The sequence below is a fragment of the Chinchilla lanigera genome, unplaced genomic scaffold, assembly GCF_000276665.1.
Source record: "Chinchilla lanigera isolate Chin_1 unplaced genomic scaffold, ChiLan1.0 scaffold00028, whole genome shotgun sequence".
NCBI lineage: Eukaryota > Metazoa > Chordata > Mammalia > Rodentia > Chinchillidae > Chinchilla > Chinchilla lanigera.
The window spans coordinates 13928986-13947021 of NW_004955429.1; the positions used below are offsets into that span (position 1 = coordinate 13928986).

The 18036-nt window shown below is 55.4% G+C and overlaps 1 protein-coding gene across 2 annotated transcripts; it reads left to right on the forward strand.

Moving 5' to 3' along the window:
* Positions 1-1913: 1913 nt before the first annotated feature.
* On the forward strand, positions 1914-17025 carry Slc6a1 (solute carrier family 6 (neurotransmitter transporter), member 1). 2 transcript variants are annotated; one of them, XM_005387004.1, is made up of 15 exons: positions 1914-1974; positions 2899-3225; positions 3963-4094; positions 4517-4617; positions 5613-5722; positions 6433-6565; positions 8080-8214; positions 8377-8480; positions 8870-8994; positions 9789-9901; positions 10211-10342; positions 11014-11116; positions 12128-12228; positions 12725-12892; positions 14803-17025. In XM_005387004.1, the coding sequence occupies exons 2-15, from the start codon at positions 2988-2990 to the stop codon at positions 14905-14907; spliced, it is 1800 nt and encodes a 599-aa protein (XP_005387061.1). In that variant the 5' UTR covers positions 1914-1974; positions 2899-2987; the 3' UTR covers positions 14908-17025. The 2 variants fall into 2 exon arrangements, with proteins under 2 accessions (XP_005387061.1, XP_005387062.1); XM_005387005.1 differs by lacking the exon at positions 1914-1974 and adding an exon at positions 1987-2074.
* The last annotated feature ends 1011 nt before the right edge of the window (positions 17026-18036 follow it).

An 18036-nucleotide genomic window follows, 5' to 3' on the forward strand; every position in this document is an offset into this window, starting at 1 on the left:
CAAATCCAAGACTGTCCTCGGCCCCACGTCCTCCGGGCCGTACGGGTGGCCCACGTTCATGGTCTGGCTCCCAGGTCGGTCTTCACAGAGCGAGGAAAGCACCGCCATAGTTCCCCGCCCTTGCTGGCAGGTGTGGGTGTCCAGCTGAATCTGGACACATGCACACTGTCCCCACAGCGAGTCCTTCCCAGCAGCCACCAGCTCTGCTCCCTCAGGCTCAGTGTGAGGTGGGCTGAGGACCCAGGACATGGCTTTTCTAGGGGACCGAGACACGTGCCAAGATTCAAGGTTGTCACGGGTCTGAAAGCCAGGGCTCACAAAGCAGAGGAGTTTATTTTATGACTCGGGGCTGTCATTGTTTCGTGCAGCTGTCACAGAGCACTGCAGACTGAGCCATTTATCACCATCTGAGGTTATGGGGTCACAGAGGCTGGAAGTCTGGGCTGGGGCTGGGGGCACTGCTGCATCCTGCAGAGAATGCGACGAGGAGAGGTAGACCCAGCTCCATAACAAGCCCACCCTCCTGGCCTGGTTGTCACTGGAAGTCCTAGCCTCAGCGGTGCTGCCTGGGCGGCAGCCTTCCCATCTGGAAATCTAGGGACAGTCCAGCCGCAGCATGGGGTCTGGTCAAATCCCAGGCCAGGAGGGATGTAGCCAGTCTCAAGACAGCCTGGAGCTGCAGCGGGAGAAAGTGCCTTCTGGACTCTCCATTGCCTGCCTCCGCGGTCCTCTGAGTGCCAGGTGGGGAGAGGGGGCTGTTTCTGGGTCCCCAAGGCATTCCCGAGCTTGTGCCTCCCCGGAATCCCAGGCCAAACTTCCAGGCAAGGCGTGCAATTGGCTATCCTGGGTCAGGTGATCGGCCTTGGTGGAAGGTGAGTGGATCGTACTGGGCAAACATGGCAGCTGGAGCCCACCAGACTAGATTCTGGGGACAGCCGAGAGCACTACTAGTGTGGTAGCTACGGAGACACTGTGCCAGGGTCCCCTTTGGCTCTCCCCATTTCCTGGGGCTGCTGTCTCCTGCAGCCCCCGAGACTCGCAGATGGAGCTCAGATCAGCTGCCCGTGCTTCCTGCTGTTCCTGAGTGTGGTGGCGGCTCCGCCAGGTCCAGCCACCACCTCTAGACAGGTGGTCAACGCGTGTGGGCACCCGTGAGGAGGAGAAGCCAGGGTGGCGGGAAAGTGTGGGTGGTGTTCGAGCCCTGAGAGAAGACCGCGGCGTTGGTCGATGTACGTGAGGGACCAGATCCAGGAGCTGCACAGTGCTGCAGCTTCGCAGCTTCCGGCTGGTCCCGAGGGAGGGTTCCGTACATTTACTTGGTGCCATTTTATTAACTTAACTTTTAAAGACCATCCCAGAAATCAAAAAAGGAAAACGCGTACAGGAGAAAACAAAAATCACTCATAAACAGATCCATGGAGGCATCTTCGGGTGTATCCTTCCAGGGTGGTTCTTTGTGAGTTTTTATGACTAGATGGGGGTGAGAGGGCTGCTCCAAAACTTGCTTTTTTGACTGCACAAAACACCGGGCTCTTCCCAGTGGTCTTACACTGTCTGTTATCACACTTCCGCTCATCTGGACTGAGGATGCAGGAAACAGCTACATTAAACCTTAGGTTCATATATTTGAAGAAATAAAGGAAACCATCAGCCGTGTCCCGCGGCTCCTCGTGGGGCTCAGATGCAGCATCCCCAGCCTCCACTGGCTTTTCTTTTCCTTTGGGTAGAATTACAGAGTGTCACCCTCACACCCCCATGCTCATCGTATTGTCCCCGGCACAATGGCCTCCCAGGAGTCCTGCACCACACTGGGTGGACTGGCTGTGGTCTCCGTGGCTGGGGACGCTCTGTGGACGCTGCACAGCCCACCGCCACCTGTCCTCTCACCCACCCCCTTTCTTCCCTAATGTGCTCGGCAGCTCGGCCCAGGGATTGCGGGGACCTTGCTGGAGCTGACCTGCGGCAGACCATCAGGTAACAGTGGCCGGTTCATGGACTTCCTGCTCCCAGATAACCAGCACAGCTAAAGTTTGCTACAATGGGACAAGCTGGAGAGGATCGCCTCCTTTTATAGGTGGGGAAACTGAGGCTTAGAGTCATCAAGAATAGTACTTCAGAAGAATATTAGTACTAGTAGTCTGCTGACAAAAGTCAGACAGGAGATTTGAACTCACGACTGCTCTGAGGCCAATTTCACACCCTGTCCCCTACTCATGCTGCCTCTGGAGCTAAAGAGGTAAGAAGGGTGCAGAGGACTGGTTCATCTTGGGGTGACTAGGAGCCCGAAGAGGTCATTCAAGACAGTGGTCCTTTCCCAAGGAAGGACCAGGACCGGGTGTCAAGTGTAAAAACCTTCTTTTGTAGTTTTTTAAATGTATAGACTCAAGGTTTTCCAACAACCCAGTAGGGAATGTGCTGTTACCCTCAGCTTAAAGGACAGGGATAGTGGGGCACAGAGAGGTCAAGTCTACTCAAAGTCACACAGCTGGAAATTGATAAAGGGGACTATGACTAAAGCTACAGTCCCCATTGGGCTTGCACTGACCACGACTATTATGGCCTTAGGAAGGATAAATCTAATTGTCTCCTAGGAGGTAGCAATAGGGATTTTATCAACAAACACACTGTATTTCTCTCAGGAAGTGAGGTGGCCTCAGGAAGGATGCACAGAGGGCCAGAGTTGGAGCTGGCTGGGGAGCGTGCAGCAGACCCTCCTGCTCCCTATGTCTTTGTATCTTCCTGTCCTTTCCTCAGGAGTGGGCCTGGGGGGACAGAGGGCTGAGGATGCCTGCTGGAGCCCCCAGCCTGTGTGGGGTCCCTTTGTCACTGTTATTGTGGAGAAAGGTAACTACAGAATCCTGGTGCTCACTGTGCCTGTATCCCGCCTCTGTCCTCTAGGGTGACCTTCAGCCGCAAAGCTGCTGTCCACGTGGACTGGGGCCGAGATCCTACGTCCATCCGCCAGGACGCCCACGTCCAAACGCGACATGGCGACCAACAGCAGCAAGGTGGCCGACGGGCAGATCTCCACCGAAGTCAGTGAGGCCCCCTTGGCCAACGACAAGCCCAAAACCCTAGTGGTCAAGGTGCAGAAGAAGGCGGGGGACCTTCCTGATCGAGACACGTGGAAGGGTCGCTTTGACTTCCTCATGTCCTGCGTGGGCTACGCCATTGGCCTGGGCAATGTCTGGAGGTTCCCCTACCTCTGCGGGAAGAACGGCGGCGGTAGGTGGTGGCCTCGTGCCCTCCCAGCTGGGTCCTGCTCAGGCACTGTCTGGGGCAACCTCCGGGGAAAAAGCCCTGTAAAGATTCCAGACGTTGTTGGTACTGGGTCTCATTTCTTGTTTCTTGCCCCTTTATCAAAAGAGTCCTGTGTTAGTCAGCTCCTGTCTCTGTGACAAAATACCTTGGAATGATGACCCAAGGAAGCACTGTAGATTTTGGCCCACTGTTGCAGCCCTTGGTCAGCGGGCGTTGCGTTCTGGTGGGTGGTGAACATCATGGTGGAAGGGTGCGGTGGCGGGGGGTGGGGGGAATCTGCTCACCTCATGGCAGGCAGGAAGTGGGGGGGCAAGATTTAGTCCCCAAGCCTGCACTCTCTGACCGTGCCCTTCCACCAGCATGAGGCCAGCAGCCCCGTGATCTAATCACCTCCCCAAAGCCCACCAATTGGTCGCCCAGCCTTCAACACAGTGAGCTTTAAAGACATAGAAGACCTCAGCCTCACAAATCCCAAAGCACAGTTGTCCTCCCCAACTGATGCAAACGTTCATCTCTTTACTTTGCAAAGTGCAGTGCGTGTATTTGGAGCAGAGGGACACCCTTGGGCTGCAGTTTGGCTTTGGGCATGCTTTGGAAACAGAGCGGGAGGTCCCAGAGGGGGACCTGGAATCATAGTGCCCCGCCAATGAGAGGGGGCCCCCCAAACTGTGGGGCCACAGCCTGTGTCCTGTCACCTGCAGGGGCCTTCCTGATCCCCTACTTCCTGACACTCATCTTTGCGGGGGTCCCACTCTTCCTGCTGGAGTGCTCCCTGGGCCAGTACACGTCCATCGGGGGCCTGGGTGTGTGGAAACTGGCCCCCATGTTCAAGGGTAAGTGTGTAGGACATGCCCTGGTCACGGGGGGCTGGGCCCTAGTCATGGGAGCCCTTCCCCAGGCCTGTGTGCAGCCAGGGCCCCTCCAGAAGGCTCACATCTGAGCAGAAGGGTGGCTGCTGTGGGCAGAGGGAAGTGGGTCTGGATCCTGCCCATCCATGAGCTCACTTCACTCGAGGGAGTGACTCTGCCCCTGTGGTTGGTGCCGGTGGGCACTCAGGAGGCCTTGTGGGAGCCGCAATCACTGCTCACGGGCTGGACCGGCTCGCTGACACTCTGAGCCCACTGGCCAGGTGCATATGGCCTCTGGCTGGTCCCTACCTTTGTAGGCTCGGTGTCCCCAGGGTTGAGGAGGTAGTAGCTAGGCAGTGGCTGTCACCACACACCAAGCAGGGTAGGGACACTGTGCTCTGTCCCAGGTGTGGGCCTGGCTGCGGCCGTGCTGTCCTTCTGGCTGAATATCTACTACATCGTCATCATCTCCTGGGCCATCTACTACCTGTACAACTCCTTCACCACGGTGAGACAGCCTGCCAGCCTCGCCACCCCTGCTGCCCCCGGGACCCTTCTGCTATTGGGGCTGTCCCAGAATGCGTGCCATAGGACTCCATCGTGTGACACAGAAAGCAGGAAGTGGTTCACAGGGCTCGGGAGAGGGGGAGCTGGGAGTTAGTGTTGGGTGGGGACGGGGTTTTGGTTTTGCGAAATGCAGAGCTGTAGATAGATGACGGTGATGGCTCCCTGTGATACGTGTGCTTAAAAATGATCCGGAAGATAAATTTTATGTGACACATCTTTACCACCAAAGGGAAAGAAAAGGAAAACAACATGTGAATTTGTGGAAGCTCATGCCTGTAATCCCAGCTACTCGTGAAGCTGAGGCAGGAGGATTACAGTTTTGAGGCCACCCTGGGTAACTTAGTGTAACCTTGTCTCAAATATAAAAATTTAAAGGGTAAAGGGTGTATGTAGCTCAGTGGTACAGCATGTTCTTAGCATGTGTGAGGCCCTGCATTCAATCCCCAGTACCAGAGAGAGAGAGAGAGAGAGATGGAGAGGGAGAGAGAAAGAGAGATGAGAGAGAGAGAGAGAGAGAGAGAGAGAGACAGAGACTAACAAAACATAAATGAACCCTACCCCATGAAGCTCAGAGGTGCAGCAGCAAATGCATGTGAAGTGTCCAGGTCCCAGCTGGCTCAGGAGAAGCACCGTGTCACTGTCATCATCCCTGTGCAGAGTCACAGAGAAGGGACTTAGCCCAGGACCCAGAGTCCTAAGTGCAGTTGTGAAACTATTCTCCTTGAGCCAGTCAAGGTTCACATTTCAGCACTGACACTTCATAGCTGTGTGACCTCAAGCAGGTTGCTGTCCCTCTCTAATCCTAAGAGCTGCTGGGGAGAAGAAGTGGGTTTTCAAAATTGCCCAGGGGATGGTGAGGAGGGACGGAGCCAGCTCGGACCCTGTTTGCTGGCCTGAGGGCTCCTGAGAAGGGTCCATGTGACCATGTCCTTGCAGACGCTGCCATGGAAACAGTGTGACAACCCCTGGAACACAGAGCACTGCTTCTCCAACTATAGCATTGTCAACACCACCAACATGACCAGCGCTGTGGTGGAGTTTTGGGAGTAAGTGTGGGCAGCATGGGGCCCGGGAGGACAGTGGGGACCAGGGGCGGGGGGTGCAGCAAGGTAGAGCCTCTTTCTGCCCAGGGCAAGCTGTGCACTGAGGGGCCATGAGGGAGACGCAGATGCCGGATGCCCACTGACACCTCCCATGTGGAACTCTCCTGGGCATGTTCGAGCTCTAACTCACTCAGCCATGTGTTCCACACACATGGAACACCTACTATGTGCCTACTATATTTCCTGAGCACCTACTATGTGCCAGTGGGATGAAAGACATGGCTGTGTGAACAAAGGACTCCACTAGGGGGAAGCACACACAGGTTTCTTGTTTGTGGGAGGGTAGCCTCTGAGAGAGAGAGAGGAAGTGGAGGAGGAGGAGGAGCAGCAGGAGGAGGAGAAAGGGGAGGGAGTCAGGGGCTGGCTCACAAGGCTGGGAGTCTGTGCTTCATGCTGAGAACAGAGGGAGCTGCTCACTGCAGAGCACCGTTGGCAGCGGGTCCCCTGGAAGCCTCTGTGGCATCCCAGTGAACAGTGACAAGGCTGAGCAGCAAGTCCCGCTCTCTGACCTCCCGACACGTCCTGGTGACACTATGTGGGGCCTCACCATCCCCACACAGACCAGGAGGTGTGGCTCATGTGTACGCCTGGGCACCCTGCATCCTCCGTCTGCCCCAGCCCCTGTGACGCTCATGGCTGCTCTGTCCCACCAGGCGCAACATGCATCAAATGACGGACGGGCTGGACAAGCCGGGTCAGATCCGCTGGCCGCTGGCCATCACCCTGGCCATTGCATGGATCCTGGTGTACTTCTGCATCTGGAAGGGTGTGGGCTGGACCGGGAAGGTAGGGATGTGTGCAGAGTCGAGGAAGGCAACAGAGGTCCACAGAGGGACACGGGGCCTCCTCTCCCAAGAGCACTGTCCAGCCCTGATAAAGAGGTCCCTACAGTTCTCTACTCCCCCGTTTCCCTTTCTGTGAAGTGAGATCATAAAGGTTCCGTGCAGGTTGCCCAGCCCGGGCACACAGAGGCCGGCTGCTCCCACTGGCGGTCACATGGGTGGGCCCCTTCCAAACTCCACCACAGGAGCGGAGGGACAGAGGCTGGCTGAGTCTGTCCCTGGCCACAGCCTGAAGGACGCCTTTCTGGGTAGCAAGGTTGTCACTGCCCGGATGAGGAAATGGGACCAGAAAGGACACGAAGCTGACCAGAAGTCACCCAGTCCAGTCTGTAGGTCATACACATGATGTTGAAGCCCCCTCCCTAATTCTAAGGGCAGTGGTGTCTCCGGTGGATGGCAGCTGCCTTTCCCAGTCCCACATTAACCTCGAGCCAAGTCCAAGGCAGGCACGAACCCGGAGGGAAACCCAGGATGGAGGGTCGCAGCAGAGCCGGAGACACAAAGTCCACTGCACTTGGAAATTGCCCCTCACACAGTGAGCAGAGAAACGAAATTCCATGCAATATTGGTCTTTTGATTATCAATTTGACCAAAATAGTTCTCTTATTACTGTTCTCCCTGCCAGCACTGTGGGAAAGCTGCTCTGCTGCTGAGTGCAGCCCAGTTCTACAAGTCAATTAGGCAACGTGGGCCAGAGCCCTGGAGAAGTCGATTCTGTCAGTAATTCACTGCTGGAAAGAGGTCCCGGGAGGGGCATAATAATTTTGTAGATAAAGATTTATATAGAGATGTTCACTGTAGTATTTACATTCACATAAAATTAGAATTAACCTCAATGGACAGCAGTAGGATGGACTTGAAAGGGGACAGTGGGACCCTGAGGGACCATTCCCTATGACTAAAAATGACACTGTGTATGACACAGTGCTCAGGAGACAAAACTGTATAGCTGTGGGTTTTTCAACTTTAAGCACTTTCAATGGGAAAGCAGCTGCAAATGTGACCAGACGTGCTCAGGAGAGCCTCACAGGAGCTATCCTGAAATGTCAGCGTCCATGTACTTATGGAAGGGCCACTTGTGGGACGGTCCTAGGGACTAGGGAGACCAAGCTGTGAATCACACAAACTCTGTCCCTCATGTAGCTTCTACTCTAGCGCCAGCCAAAGGGGCCTGTGTGTTCATGTGTAATTTCTGAATTTCCCAGGCATCCCACATATGACTTGGGTAATTTAGAAATCATAAACTGAGAGGAAGAGAGGGGGATGGGTCAGGGAGGGGCGGGCGGGAGGAGATGCGGAGGAAAAGCAGGTGCTGAGCTGGTTGGCTCAGACATCAGGGAGGGGCTTCCGGGGGTGGACATCAGACTAGGCATCCAGGAGGGCTTCCTGGAGGAAGAAGGCCTGGCCCCGGGTGAGGCAGGGGCAAGCTGGCCGGTGACTCTCGCCCACGCCCCTCAGGTGGTGTACTTCTCGGCCACCTATCCCTACATCATGCTTATCATCCTGTTCTTCCGCGGAGTGACGCTGCCGGGGGCCAAGGAAGGCATCCTCTTCTACATTACGCCCAACTTCCGCAAGCTGTCCGACTCAGAGGTGAGCACCCCCTTCCTCGCAGCCGGAGGACAGCCCTGGGCCCGAGCCCCACTCACCAGCCTCAGATGGGGCTGTTGTCCCTCCGGCAGGGCTGCTGGGCGCCTGAAAAAGGGCTGCGGCTGCGGCTGTTAGTGGGACCATTTTCCATCCTCCTGCCCACAGGTGTGGCTGGATGCGGCTACCCAGATCTTCTTCTCCTATGGGCTGGGCCTGGGGTCCCTGATCGCTCTCGGGAGCTACAACTCTTTCCACAACAACGTCTACAGGTGCCAGGGTGCAAGATCCTGGTCCTTCCTGCCCTACTCCTTCCTCCCAACTTCCACTGCCTGCCCTGCCCTGGCCTGCCCCGCCCTGGCCCCGCCCCTTTCTCCAGACCCCGCCCCTTCTCCAAGGCCCTGCCTCTGGGTTCCCAGTCAAGCCCTCTCGGCCACGCCCAGCCCCCAGACATTCTCATTTGCGCCTCCTTTTTTGCCTTCTTGATCACCCCGCCCTGAGCCAGCCACTCAAGGTCACCCGGCTGGCCCCATTTCCTCCTGTCCCAGATCCTTTTGGCCCTGCCCTCCCTGGTGCTCCGGGACCTGTCCTCAGGGCTCCCTGTCCTCAGGGCTGCATCTCCTCCGGCCTGCCCCTCCCTGACCCAAGCCCCCCTCTCCAGGGACTCCATCATTGTCTGCTGCATCAACTCTTGCACCAGCATGTTCGCGGGCTTCGTCATCTTCTCCATCGTGGGCTTCATGGCGCATGTCACCAAAAGGTCCATTGCCGATGTGGCCGCCTCAGGTCAGTGACGCCTGGAGGGCCCTGCGCCCAGCGGTGGAGGGGGGCACACTGCAGGGCCCATGTCACCTCCATGACACAAGGCCCCCACATTTTGGTGCTTTTGTCCCAGCACCAAAAATGCACTCATCAAAAACTGTGCCCACTCCAGCCCCTCTCCACTCCCCGTTCAGCCGGTCCATGTGCTCCACTGAGGCTCTGGAGACACACGGGTGACGCACCCTGTCCCTGTCCCTCGGAGACCTGGCTAATCACATTCTCTGCTGAGGCTCTGATCTCCCCTACCGCAATAACCCTCCACCCCCTGCCACGTCCCAGGGACTCCCCAGCTGCCACCCCTGCCTGCTTTCAGATCCAGACCAAGGAGATGGCGATCTCCTTGCTCCTCATTCCAGGGCGTCCCCAACACCCCAGCCAGTGCGCCAATGCAGCCCCCCAGCCTGCCCCCACCTGGTGCTCCCATCAGAGGAGGAGCCCGCTGACCAGCGGCCAGGCGGGAGCCTCAGCCTCACCCCACACCCTTCCCTGCCTCCCCACAGCCCCCAGGGCCTGCCCTCCACCTGCCCCTCGTGCCCTGGCAGGTACTGTCCCTCCCACTGGCCAGGCCTCTGCAGCCCTGGTCTGGATGAGGTCACAGCCCTGCTCTGGTCCTCTTACCCGAGGACCAGCCCCACAGCCTCCCACCCGGCTCTTTCCTAAGATTCCTCCACAGATGCCAGGAAACAAAGCCTGAGAAGTGGGCGGGGCAGTGGGGGTGCTCTGAGCGCCCACGCCTTCTCCTTCCCGCCTGCCCCCAGGTCCCGGCCTGGCGTTCCTGGCGTACCCAGAGGCCGTGACGCAGCTGCCCATCTCCCCGCTCTGGGCCATCCTCTTCTTCTCCATGCTCCTGATGCTGGGCATCGACAGCCAGGTGAGAACCTGACGCCTTGCGCCCCCCACTCGGGGCTGCTCAGTCCAGAGCCGGCAGAGAGCGGAGGGCACTCCTAGATCCTCAGGAAAATGACCCCAGATCCAAGATTCCTGGAATGTTCTACCCCGTGAGACCCCGGGAAGCAACTCAACCACCATCCCCACTTCCTAGGGAAAACCGAGGGCCAGAGGGAAAGAGTGCTCCTGAGGTCCCAAAGTGAGCGAGGGGTCAAACGAGTCTGCGCCCCAAGGCTGGCCGGGTCCCAGTGGGGCTGGGGCTGCTGCAGGCGGCTGTCTCTGTCCCCCGCAGTTCTGCACTGTGGAAGGCTTCATCACTGCGCTCGTGGACGAGTACCCTCGGCTCCTCCGCAACCGCAGGGAGCTCTTCATCGCCGCCGTCTGCATCGTGTCCTACCTGATCGGCCTCTCCAACATCACCCAGGTGGGCTCAGTAGACAGCTGTGCACCCGGGGCTGCTGGGCCCAGTTAGACATTAGATGACAGTGTCAGGAGAAGATCAGGACAATGAAACTGAGCGTGGCCCACAGGTTGGGAGGGACTCTGCCTGGGACAGGATGGCCGCAGAGGTCTCTCCAAGCATGTGACAGCTGAGCTGAGACTTTTGATGAGGGACAGCTGGGCAGGGAGGCTCCAGGAAAGAGACCACAGCAGGTGCCAAGGCCCTGTGGTGGGAATGGCTTTAGGGAGCTAGACGGATGGGAAGGGGGCAGAACCTGTGGCGTCTGGATTAGAGCCGACTTGACTTGGTCTCTCTCTCTGCCTCTTTATGTGCTATGTTATTGTCCTGTGTAAGCCAAGGGAGCTTTTAGCAGGGCAAAGGCGTCTTTGAGCAAAGATGGCTTGGTGACCACTTCCTCGCTCTGCCCTCCAACCCTGCTGGAAACGGGGTGTCTCCCTCTGCTACCTGGACATTTTCTTACCAGTCCTCAGAAAGCGAACGCCCACATCCGGTCATGTTCACAAAGCCCTTGGTTTTCTCCCTGTAGTCCGTCCTCTAGCTTTCTTGCTGCAGTGTAGCCTAATAAGGTCTGCCCTCTTCAGGCCCAAGCTGAACGCTCTGGGTGCTGGGGTCACTCACCTTTCCTCTTACAGGGGGGCATTTACGTCTTCAAACTATTTGACTACTACTCTGCCAGCGGCATGAGCCTGCTGTTCCTCGTGTTCTTCGAGTGTGTCTCCATTTCCTGGTTTTACGGTGAGCAGCACCCTTCTCCCTTACTCGTTCACTCATTCGTTCATTCCTTTCATCAGTCATCATTCAACAAACGCGGTGTGAGCCCCAGGCCCTCCCCCCACAGTGACTAATTTGGTCTTCACAACTATTCAGTGAGGCTGTGTTTAGAAGACACAAGAGGAACAGTTAAATACATTCAGTTAAAATGGGGCCAGCGCTTCATAAATTTGGGGATAAAAAGGTTAGTTGGAGATTTTATGCAGAAAAGCGAAACCCAAACTGCTGTATTTTTTTAAAGCTTTAAAGCTCCACATTTGAGAACAACTAGGCTATACGTAAAAGTCTGTGCTCTCTGAGACAGAAAGCAGGGATGCTGATCTTGTGTGTTGCTTTTGTGTCTTCCGCGTCCCAAGCCTCCTGCCCGTTGGCCCCAGGGACGTGCTTCCCCGCACATCCAGTTACCAGAGCAAATCGAGTGTTCTGGAGGTGACGCGGTGCTCCGTGTCTCCTCCGGGTAGACCTGCACCTCGCCTCCTGCCAATGTCCCCTGCCCCCTGCCAGGCTGGTCCAACCAGTGACTTTGCCTGTGAGCTGACTGGTGTTCAGGTGGGCTCTGGTGACTTCAAGGCATCCTGCAGGTTTGTTTTTTTTTTTTTTTTTTTTTTTTTTTAATGGAATTTGCAGTTCTTTATAATCAAGTGCCAGCAACAGACCAAAAGGGAAAAACCCTGTCCAGTGAAGCCACTGAAGGAACATCTGGGACAGATGTGGTGCAGGAGGGTCATTGAGAGCAGGACACATTTTGTAAGGCCCCTTCCCTGGTGGCTGTCTCTGTGTCAGGGTGACTCACTTTCCTACTTGCTGCGGCTCCTAGAAATGCTTCCAACACACGGCATCGCTGCTGCGTTACAAAGAGGAAGCGGGTTCGGAGGAGTAACGTGACCTCTCATGGGATCTGCTCCTGGTCCCGCCACAGTAAGGGGCAGGACCCACCGCTCACACACCCCCATTCTGTTGCTCCAAACGTCACAGGTGTCAACCGATTCTATGACAATATCCAAGAGATGGTTGGCTCCAGGCCCTGCATCTGGTGGAAGCTCTGCTGGTCCTTCTTCACCCCGATCATTGTGGCGGTAAGGACGAGGCTGGACCGCCTGTTAAGAGGAGGCTGGCATAGGTCAGGCAGCTCAGTTCCGGGGAGACACTTCAAGGGCAAAGGCAGGAGGGGTGGCCCCCAGAGCCCTGGCTCCCCAGTGTCTTTCCCTTGCGCCTGCTGAGTGGAACGGTCAACCCGTGACAGCAGGCTCACGTCCTTAGGGGCACGGGTGCTACGGGTCCGCTTACCCACTGAGGGGTGGGGGCTCAGCCAGCCTGTGCCACTTGGCCACTCGGAACTGGGGTACTTGCAGCTAGGCCGATGTTCAACCTTGCTCTGTTTACCTGGGAGAGGCCAGCTTTTCCTACGTCCTGCCCAGAGAGGGCGCCTGTCCTGTTGTGCACAAAGGTGCCTGTGTACCAACAGGGCTTTGGGTATCAGGATGGGGTCAGCCGTGGGACAGGGTGGAAGGCGAGGGCCCCGGCTGGTCCAGTCTGGGTGACCCTCCCTCACCCCCCCCCTACCCTCCCCAGGGTGTGTTCATTTTCAGTGCCGTACAGATGACACCCCTCACCATGGGCAGCTACGTCTTCCCCAAGTGGGGCCAGGGTGTTGGCTGGCTCATGGCTCTGTCCTCCATGGTCCTCATCCCTGGGTACATGGCCTACATGTTCCTTACCTTGAAGGGCTCTCTGAAGCAGGTAAGCCCTTTCTTGCCACCCGAGGGGCTGCTGGTCCCCTCCCCACATGCTGATGCAACCCCATCCCTGAGGAGCTGCAGGTCCAGCTGGGGAGGGGACAAACTGAGAGCCATGGCACTGGGGTGCTAGAGGGACTCTGCTAGGGTGAGTGGAGGAGAAAGGCACCACGAGCTCTGCCTTAGTCCTGCCTGGGGACTAAGAGGATTCGACAAGGCTTCTCAGAAGTGGGGGTCTCTAAGGAGCGCCTAAGGGTCAACTAGGTGTAGTGGTGGGCACTAAAGGAACATTCCTAGAAGGGAAAGGGGAAGACACACTGCATGTGCAAAGGTCCAGGGGTATAAATGGCATTTGGTGAACTGAATGGAGGTGGATGTGGATGCAGGGCAGAGTGGAGAGGGTAGAAGGCAGTGTAGGAAGATCAGGGAAGATCAGGTAAGATCACAAAGGGCTTTGGAAATCAAGACAAGAACTTTAGACTCTGTCCCAAGGGCTATGGGGAACCCTCAAGGGTTTGGGGCAGATGGAGGGCAGGGTCAGACTTGTAGAGGCTTCCTCTTCATCTCCCTCTGCAGCTCACTGAGAAGAAAGTGTGCTCTTACCTGCAGGAGAAGCGCCACCCTGCTGTCCCATGCAGGCCGGCTTCTCTTTTTGTGTTTTGCTTTTGTTTTTGTTTTTTGTTTTGGAGACAGGGTCTTGCTATGTAGTTCAGACTGGCCTTGAACTCACTGTGTAGCCTAAGCTGGCCTTGAACTTGCAGCAGTCCTCCTGTCCCAGCCTCCAGAGTGCTGGGATTATAGTCACATACCACCACACCTGGCAGCTCCAGATCCCTTAACCAAACCAAATGCTTGGGACCAAAAGTGTTCAGGATTTCAGTTTTTTTGATTTGGAAATACTTGTATAAGTACAATGACATACTGGGTAATTTTAGCCAATATTTTAGCACACTTACGTTCTGCCTCACCATGTCACACCAGGTCGGGAATGTCAAGTCAGCACTCAGAATTTACAGATTTGGGGGGCTGGGGATTTAGCTCAGTGGCCCAGTGCCTGCCTGGCAAGCGCAAGGTTGTGAGTTCGATTTCCGGTACTGGAAAAAAAAAAACCCAAAAACCGAAAAAAAAAGAAAAAAAAAAAAGAACTTACAGATTTGGGGGTACTGGGTTTCAGAATCTCAGGTGGGGGCCATTAAACGTATGCTTCGTGTATACTAGCTCTTTGTTAATTTGCACAGAATTCCCGGAGCGAGGCAAGACAGTCCGGGGTGCCAGGTGGGGACTCAGGGGGCCAGCTCAGGCAGAGGTATCCTGCAGGAGGGTGGAGAAGCTCACCATGGAAGCCACCAGGAAGCCACCCACTCTGGGTTCTACTGACGCTGTCGCTGCCTCAAGGGGGCGCTCTCAGATCTAAGGCACCAGGCTCTGTGCAGCCCCTGGAGTTGCCTGGCCAGTCTGCTTCTCTCGCAGGTAGAGAAACTGAGGCCCTCAGGGGGAAGCTGCTTCCCAGCCCTTGCAGTGGGTTGTTCACAGAGCCAAAACAGCCCCTTTGTCCAATTTCAGGTCCAAAGCTTTAGCTTTCCACAGCAAAAGCTTTGGGTGTTAGGCAAGATGGGCAGATAGGCAAGAGAGTACGTTCTAGCAGAGGAAGGCATACAATGAGCGAACTAAAAACCCCACAAGATGGGGTCATGTCTCATGGAGAAAAATGAAGTAGGGGCTGGAAGAGTGAGAGAGCAAGCCGCACAACCATCTGAAAGCATGCACATGCAAAGGCCCGGGGCAGGAACTCACCCGGTGTATTTGAGGTCAGCGTGGCTGGACTGGATCAGCAAGGGTGGACAGGGGCAGACATGAGGTCTGCAAGGCCGACTGCCCAGAGCACCTCACGCCTCCCTTCCCTGGTGCCCACAGCGCATCCAGGTCATGACCCAGCCCAGCGAGGACATCGTCCGCCCGGAGAACGGCCCAGAGCAGCCCCAGGCCGGCAGCTCAGCCAGCAAGGAGGCCTACATCTAGGGCTGGGCTCTCGCAACCCGATGCTGTCACCCCTGCCTGGCTGAGCCCCAGTGACCGCCACTTGATGACTGGACACCTTCCATCTGCACCTACCTCAAGTGGCGCATCCCGACACCATCGGCTCATGGAGGGGCATGGGGGACAGTTGGACCGGGCGGGCCCTGCCATGGACAGCAGCACCCAGTGGCTGCCAGCGCCGGGGGCCTGGTGATCTTTTTCATGGGGTCCCAAAGCAACAAGTGGCCAGTTAGCATTTGTCACGGCCGCGGTAGCCCATTTTTAGCCTGCCGGCGAGTGTGGCTGGGAGAGGCCATGCGCACTCCTGGCTTTTAGTCATTTTCCTGACTGTTCTCTTACTGCCAGACCCTGACTGTTACGTGGGACTTCACGGGAGGCCGGCTCTGCCAGATGCTGCTTGGGACCCACAACACGGGCATTTTGTACAACGGGACCACAGGGGCTTCGCACGAAGGGGCAGGAGCCAGCAGAGCTCTGACTCCTCGGCTGTGGGCTTCTCCTTCCTGAGGCAGCTGACAAAACACCCCCGGAGACCTCAGGCAGTGTCCTCTCCCCGCGTCCACAAGGGGACGGGCCTCTGGGCAGCTACTTGACTGCCGGGTTCCGAGTGGACCTGGCCCACCTGCCCCTTCCAGAAGGGCTCTGCGTGCTGGAAAAGTGCTCCGTGCACAGCTGATTTCTCTTGGTTGCCACCAAGGGGGATGTCCCAGCAGGAGCACTCATTCACTGCCCGCCTTTACAGAGCACAAAACCCCTGCAGAGGGAAGAAGGGGAAGGGACTGTCCTGGTCAAGGCAGACCCAGCGGTCCCGCAGGCCCCCCTATGCTGTCACTCGCACTGCCACCCCGTTTTCAGCTGCTGCCTCCTTTCCCCGGATCCCTCAGCAGGAGGCACTGTGACCCACAAAGCCCACTCACTGAGGTGCCAGTGTTCTCCCGGCCTCCGTCCCACCCCACCTTGGGCTTCTGAAGCCAACCGTGCTTCCTTGGGAAGTGGGAGGTGTCCCTTTCAGGAATCGTCTTCATGGTGTTGGTGGCAAAGCCAGGTCATGGGGTCCTAGGAGCTCCTGTGAGGTGGCCTTTTCATTGGCCAAGAGAAAGGGTCCCTGTAGCAAAGCAGAAGTCTCCCCCTGTAGGTCCTTAGCTTGTTAGCTCGCAAACTGTGTTTCCTGACTAATCCGTATTAACTATGGTAAATACTGTGACTGTGAGTTTTTCAGTATCTTCTCATGCTCATCCAGAAGCGACCAGCACACCAGTTCTTGCAATAAGATATTACCCTCAGAGCACCCAGCACATTATCGTAGAGAATTTTAAACGTCTGTATGCACATAGATACACGCACCATGCACATCTGTCCCCGTGTGTGGCTTGATGGGTCTGCAGCTTTCCCAAGGCCATCTGTAAAATAGTCACATTGCCAAGGCACCCCAGGCTGTGTGGGGAAGCCACAATCCAGCTGCGTCTAGTTGTGAGGTTCTAGGGTTTAGGACGGAAGGACCCGCCACTGTGTCTCCCTGTCCCATCTGCTGCCCAAGCGTGCATTCCCTTAGGGGACAGCTGGGGACTCCCTTCTCTTTGTCTTCAACATGAAACTGAGACCGTCTTTCTATGATAAATGCCGTATATTTAATGTTTGTAAGCTCCTCCAACTGAGATGTTTGGCAAGAAATCCCCTAACTGATTTCCACCCAAACTCACCTTATAGAGCACAATATTAAGTCTCGTACATCTACTGTGAGATCCGTGAATATGTGTAACTTTTTTTTTTTTTAGTATTTGCCCGGGGTGGGGGGAGAGATATTGTATTATCATATATGCTTTTTTTGCAATAAGGATTTATTCTCAGAACATCAAGTAAATTTATCTCTATATTAAAAAATATATGTAATATATACATATTCAAACTATATACAGAGCCTGTTTTAAAAAAAGTTACAGTATTATTTAGTAAAATTATCTGTTCTATGGACCAAATGTAAAATATTTATAAACGAAGATGCATTTTAAATGTCTATGGTGTCATAACTAGAGCACGGGCGTTATGTAAGTTTCTAAGAATTTAGAGGAAAAATAATAAAGGTTCTATGATATGCAATAACTGACCTTCAGTTCTTATGGGTGGGGCAAGTAACCTCTTTTGTCATAGGTGCCAACTATTTTTCCCTAACAGAGAGGGATTTGGGCTGAAAATCTGGCAGAATGAAAGTGATCTTCCCCAAAGTTATAGGACAAGTGCAGAGAAAATGACGGCACTACATCAGAAGGTGATTTCTCTGTGTAAAGGGTCAGCAAAATAAAGGTTTAAAGCCAAAGGATAAAAGTTAAAGCAGCTTTCATTGACACTCATTTGCTTATTGACTCATTCCTTAACACTAATTTTTTATTAAAAAAATTTTATGTAGGAAAATGTGACTCCACAGAGAAGGCATAAGGACAGTTTGATGGATACACACACGCCCCTCGTAGAGTCACCAGTTGTTGGCTCGTCTATTTTCCTTCTGTCCCTTCTGTCCCTGTCTGTCAGTGTCTTATCTTGAAAGGGGACACTGAACGTATGGTGGGACGAGGGATCCATCACAGAAACAAGACCTGAGACACTGTGTGACAGGTGGACAAGGGTCTGAAAGGGGACCAGGGTGAACGAACAAATCTCCACATACCTTCCCACCTCCTGCACAGCCTTGGAGGTGCCCCCTGAGCACAGGATTCCAGCAGGCACATGCGGAGGGGCTGGGCGAGACTCCAAGCCAGCACAACGTGAGCACGTTATGCCCCCTCTGAGTGCTGGGGCCTGGGAGAGCCTGGGAGGTGACTCTCCATCATAACCAAGAAAGTGCTCAAGCCCTAGTGACCAGGGAACCCACATACTCTTCCCTGCGAGGGCGTTGTGGTTTGGATATGAAATGAGTGTGTCCCTCAAAGGGCATGGAGTGGAGGATCGGTCCACAGCATGGTGGTGTCAAGTTGGGGGGCACTGCCACAAAGTCACAAAGCCCTCACTTCCAGCCTCCGGAACTGGGAGCTACATGAAGCCCTTTTCCTCCTAAATTATGCAGCCCCAGGTATTTTGTGATAACCACGAAAATACATTAACATAGCAAGCCACAAA

Coding starts and splice junctions, on each gene's coding strand:
- Slc6a1 (XM_005387004.1), top strand. CDS start 2,988: ATGGCGACCAACAGCAGCAAGGTGGCCGACGGGCAGATCTCCACCGAA. Junction 9,902..10,210: donor TGCTGGGCATCGACAGCCAG/GTGAGAACCTGA, acceptor TGTCCCCCGCAG/TTCTGCACTGTGGAAGGCTT. Junction 12,229..12,724: donor TCACCCCGATCATTGTGGCG/GTAAGGACGAGG, acceptor TACCCTCCCCAG/GGTGTGTTCATTTTCAGTGC.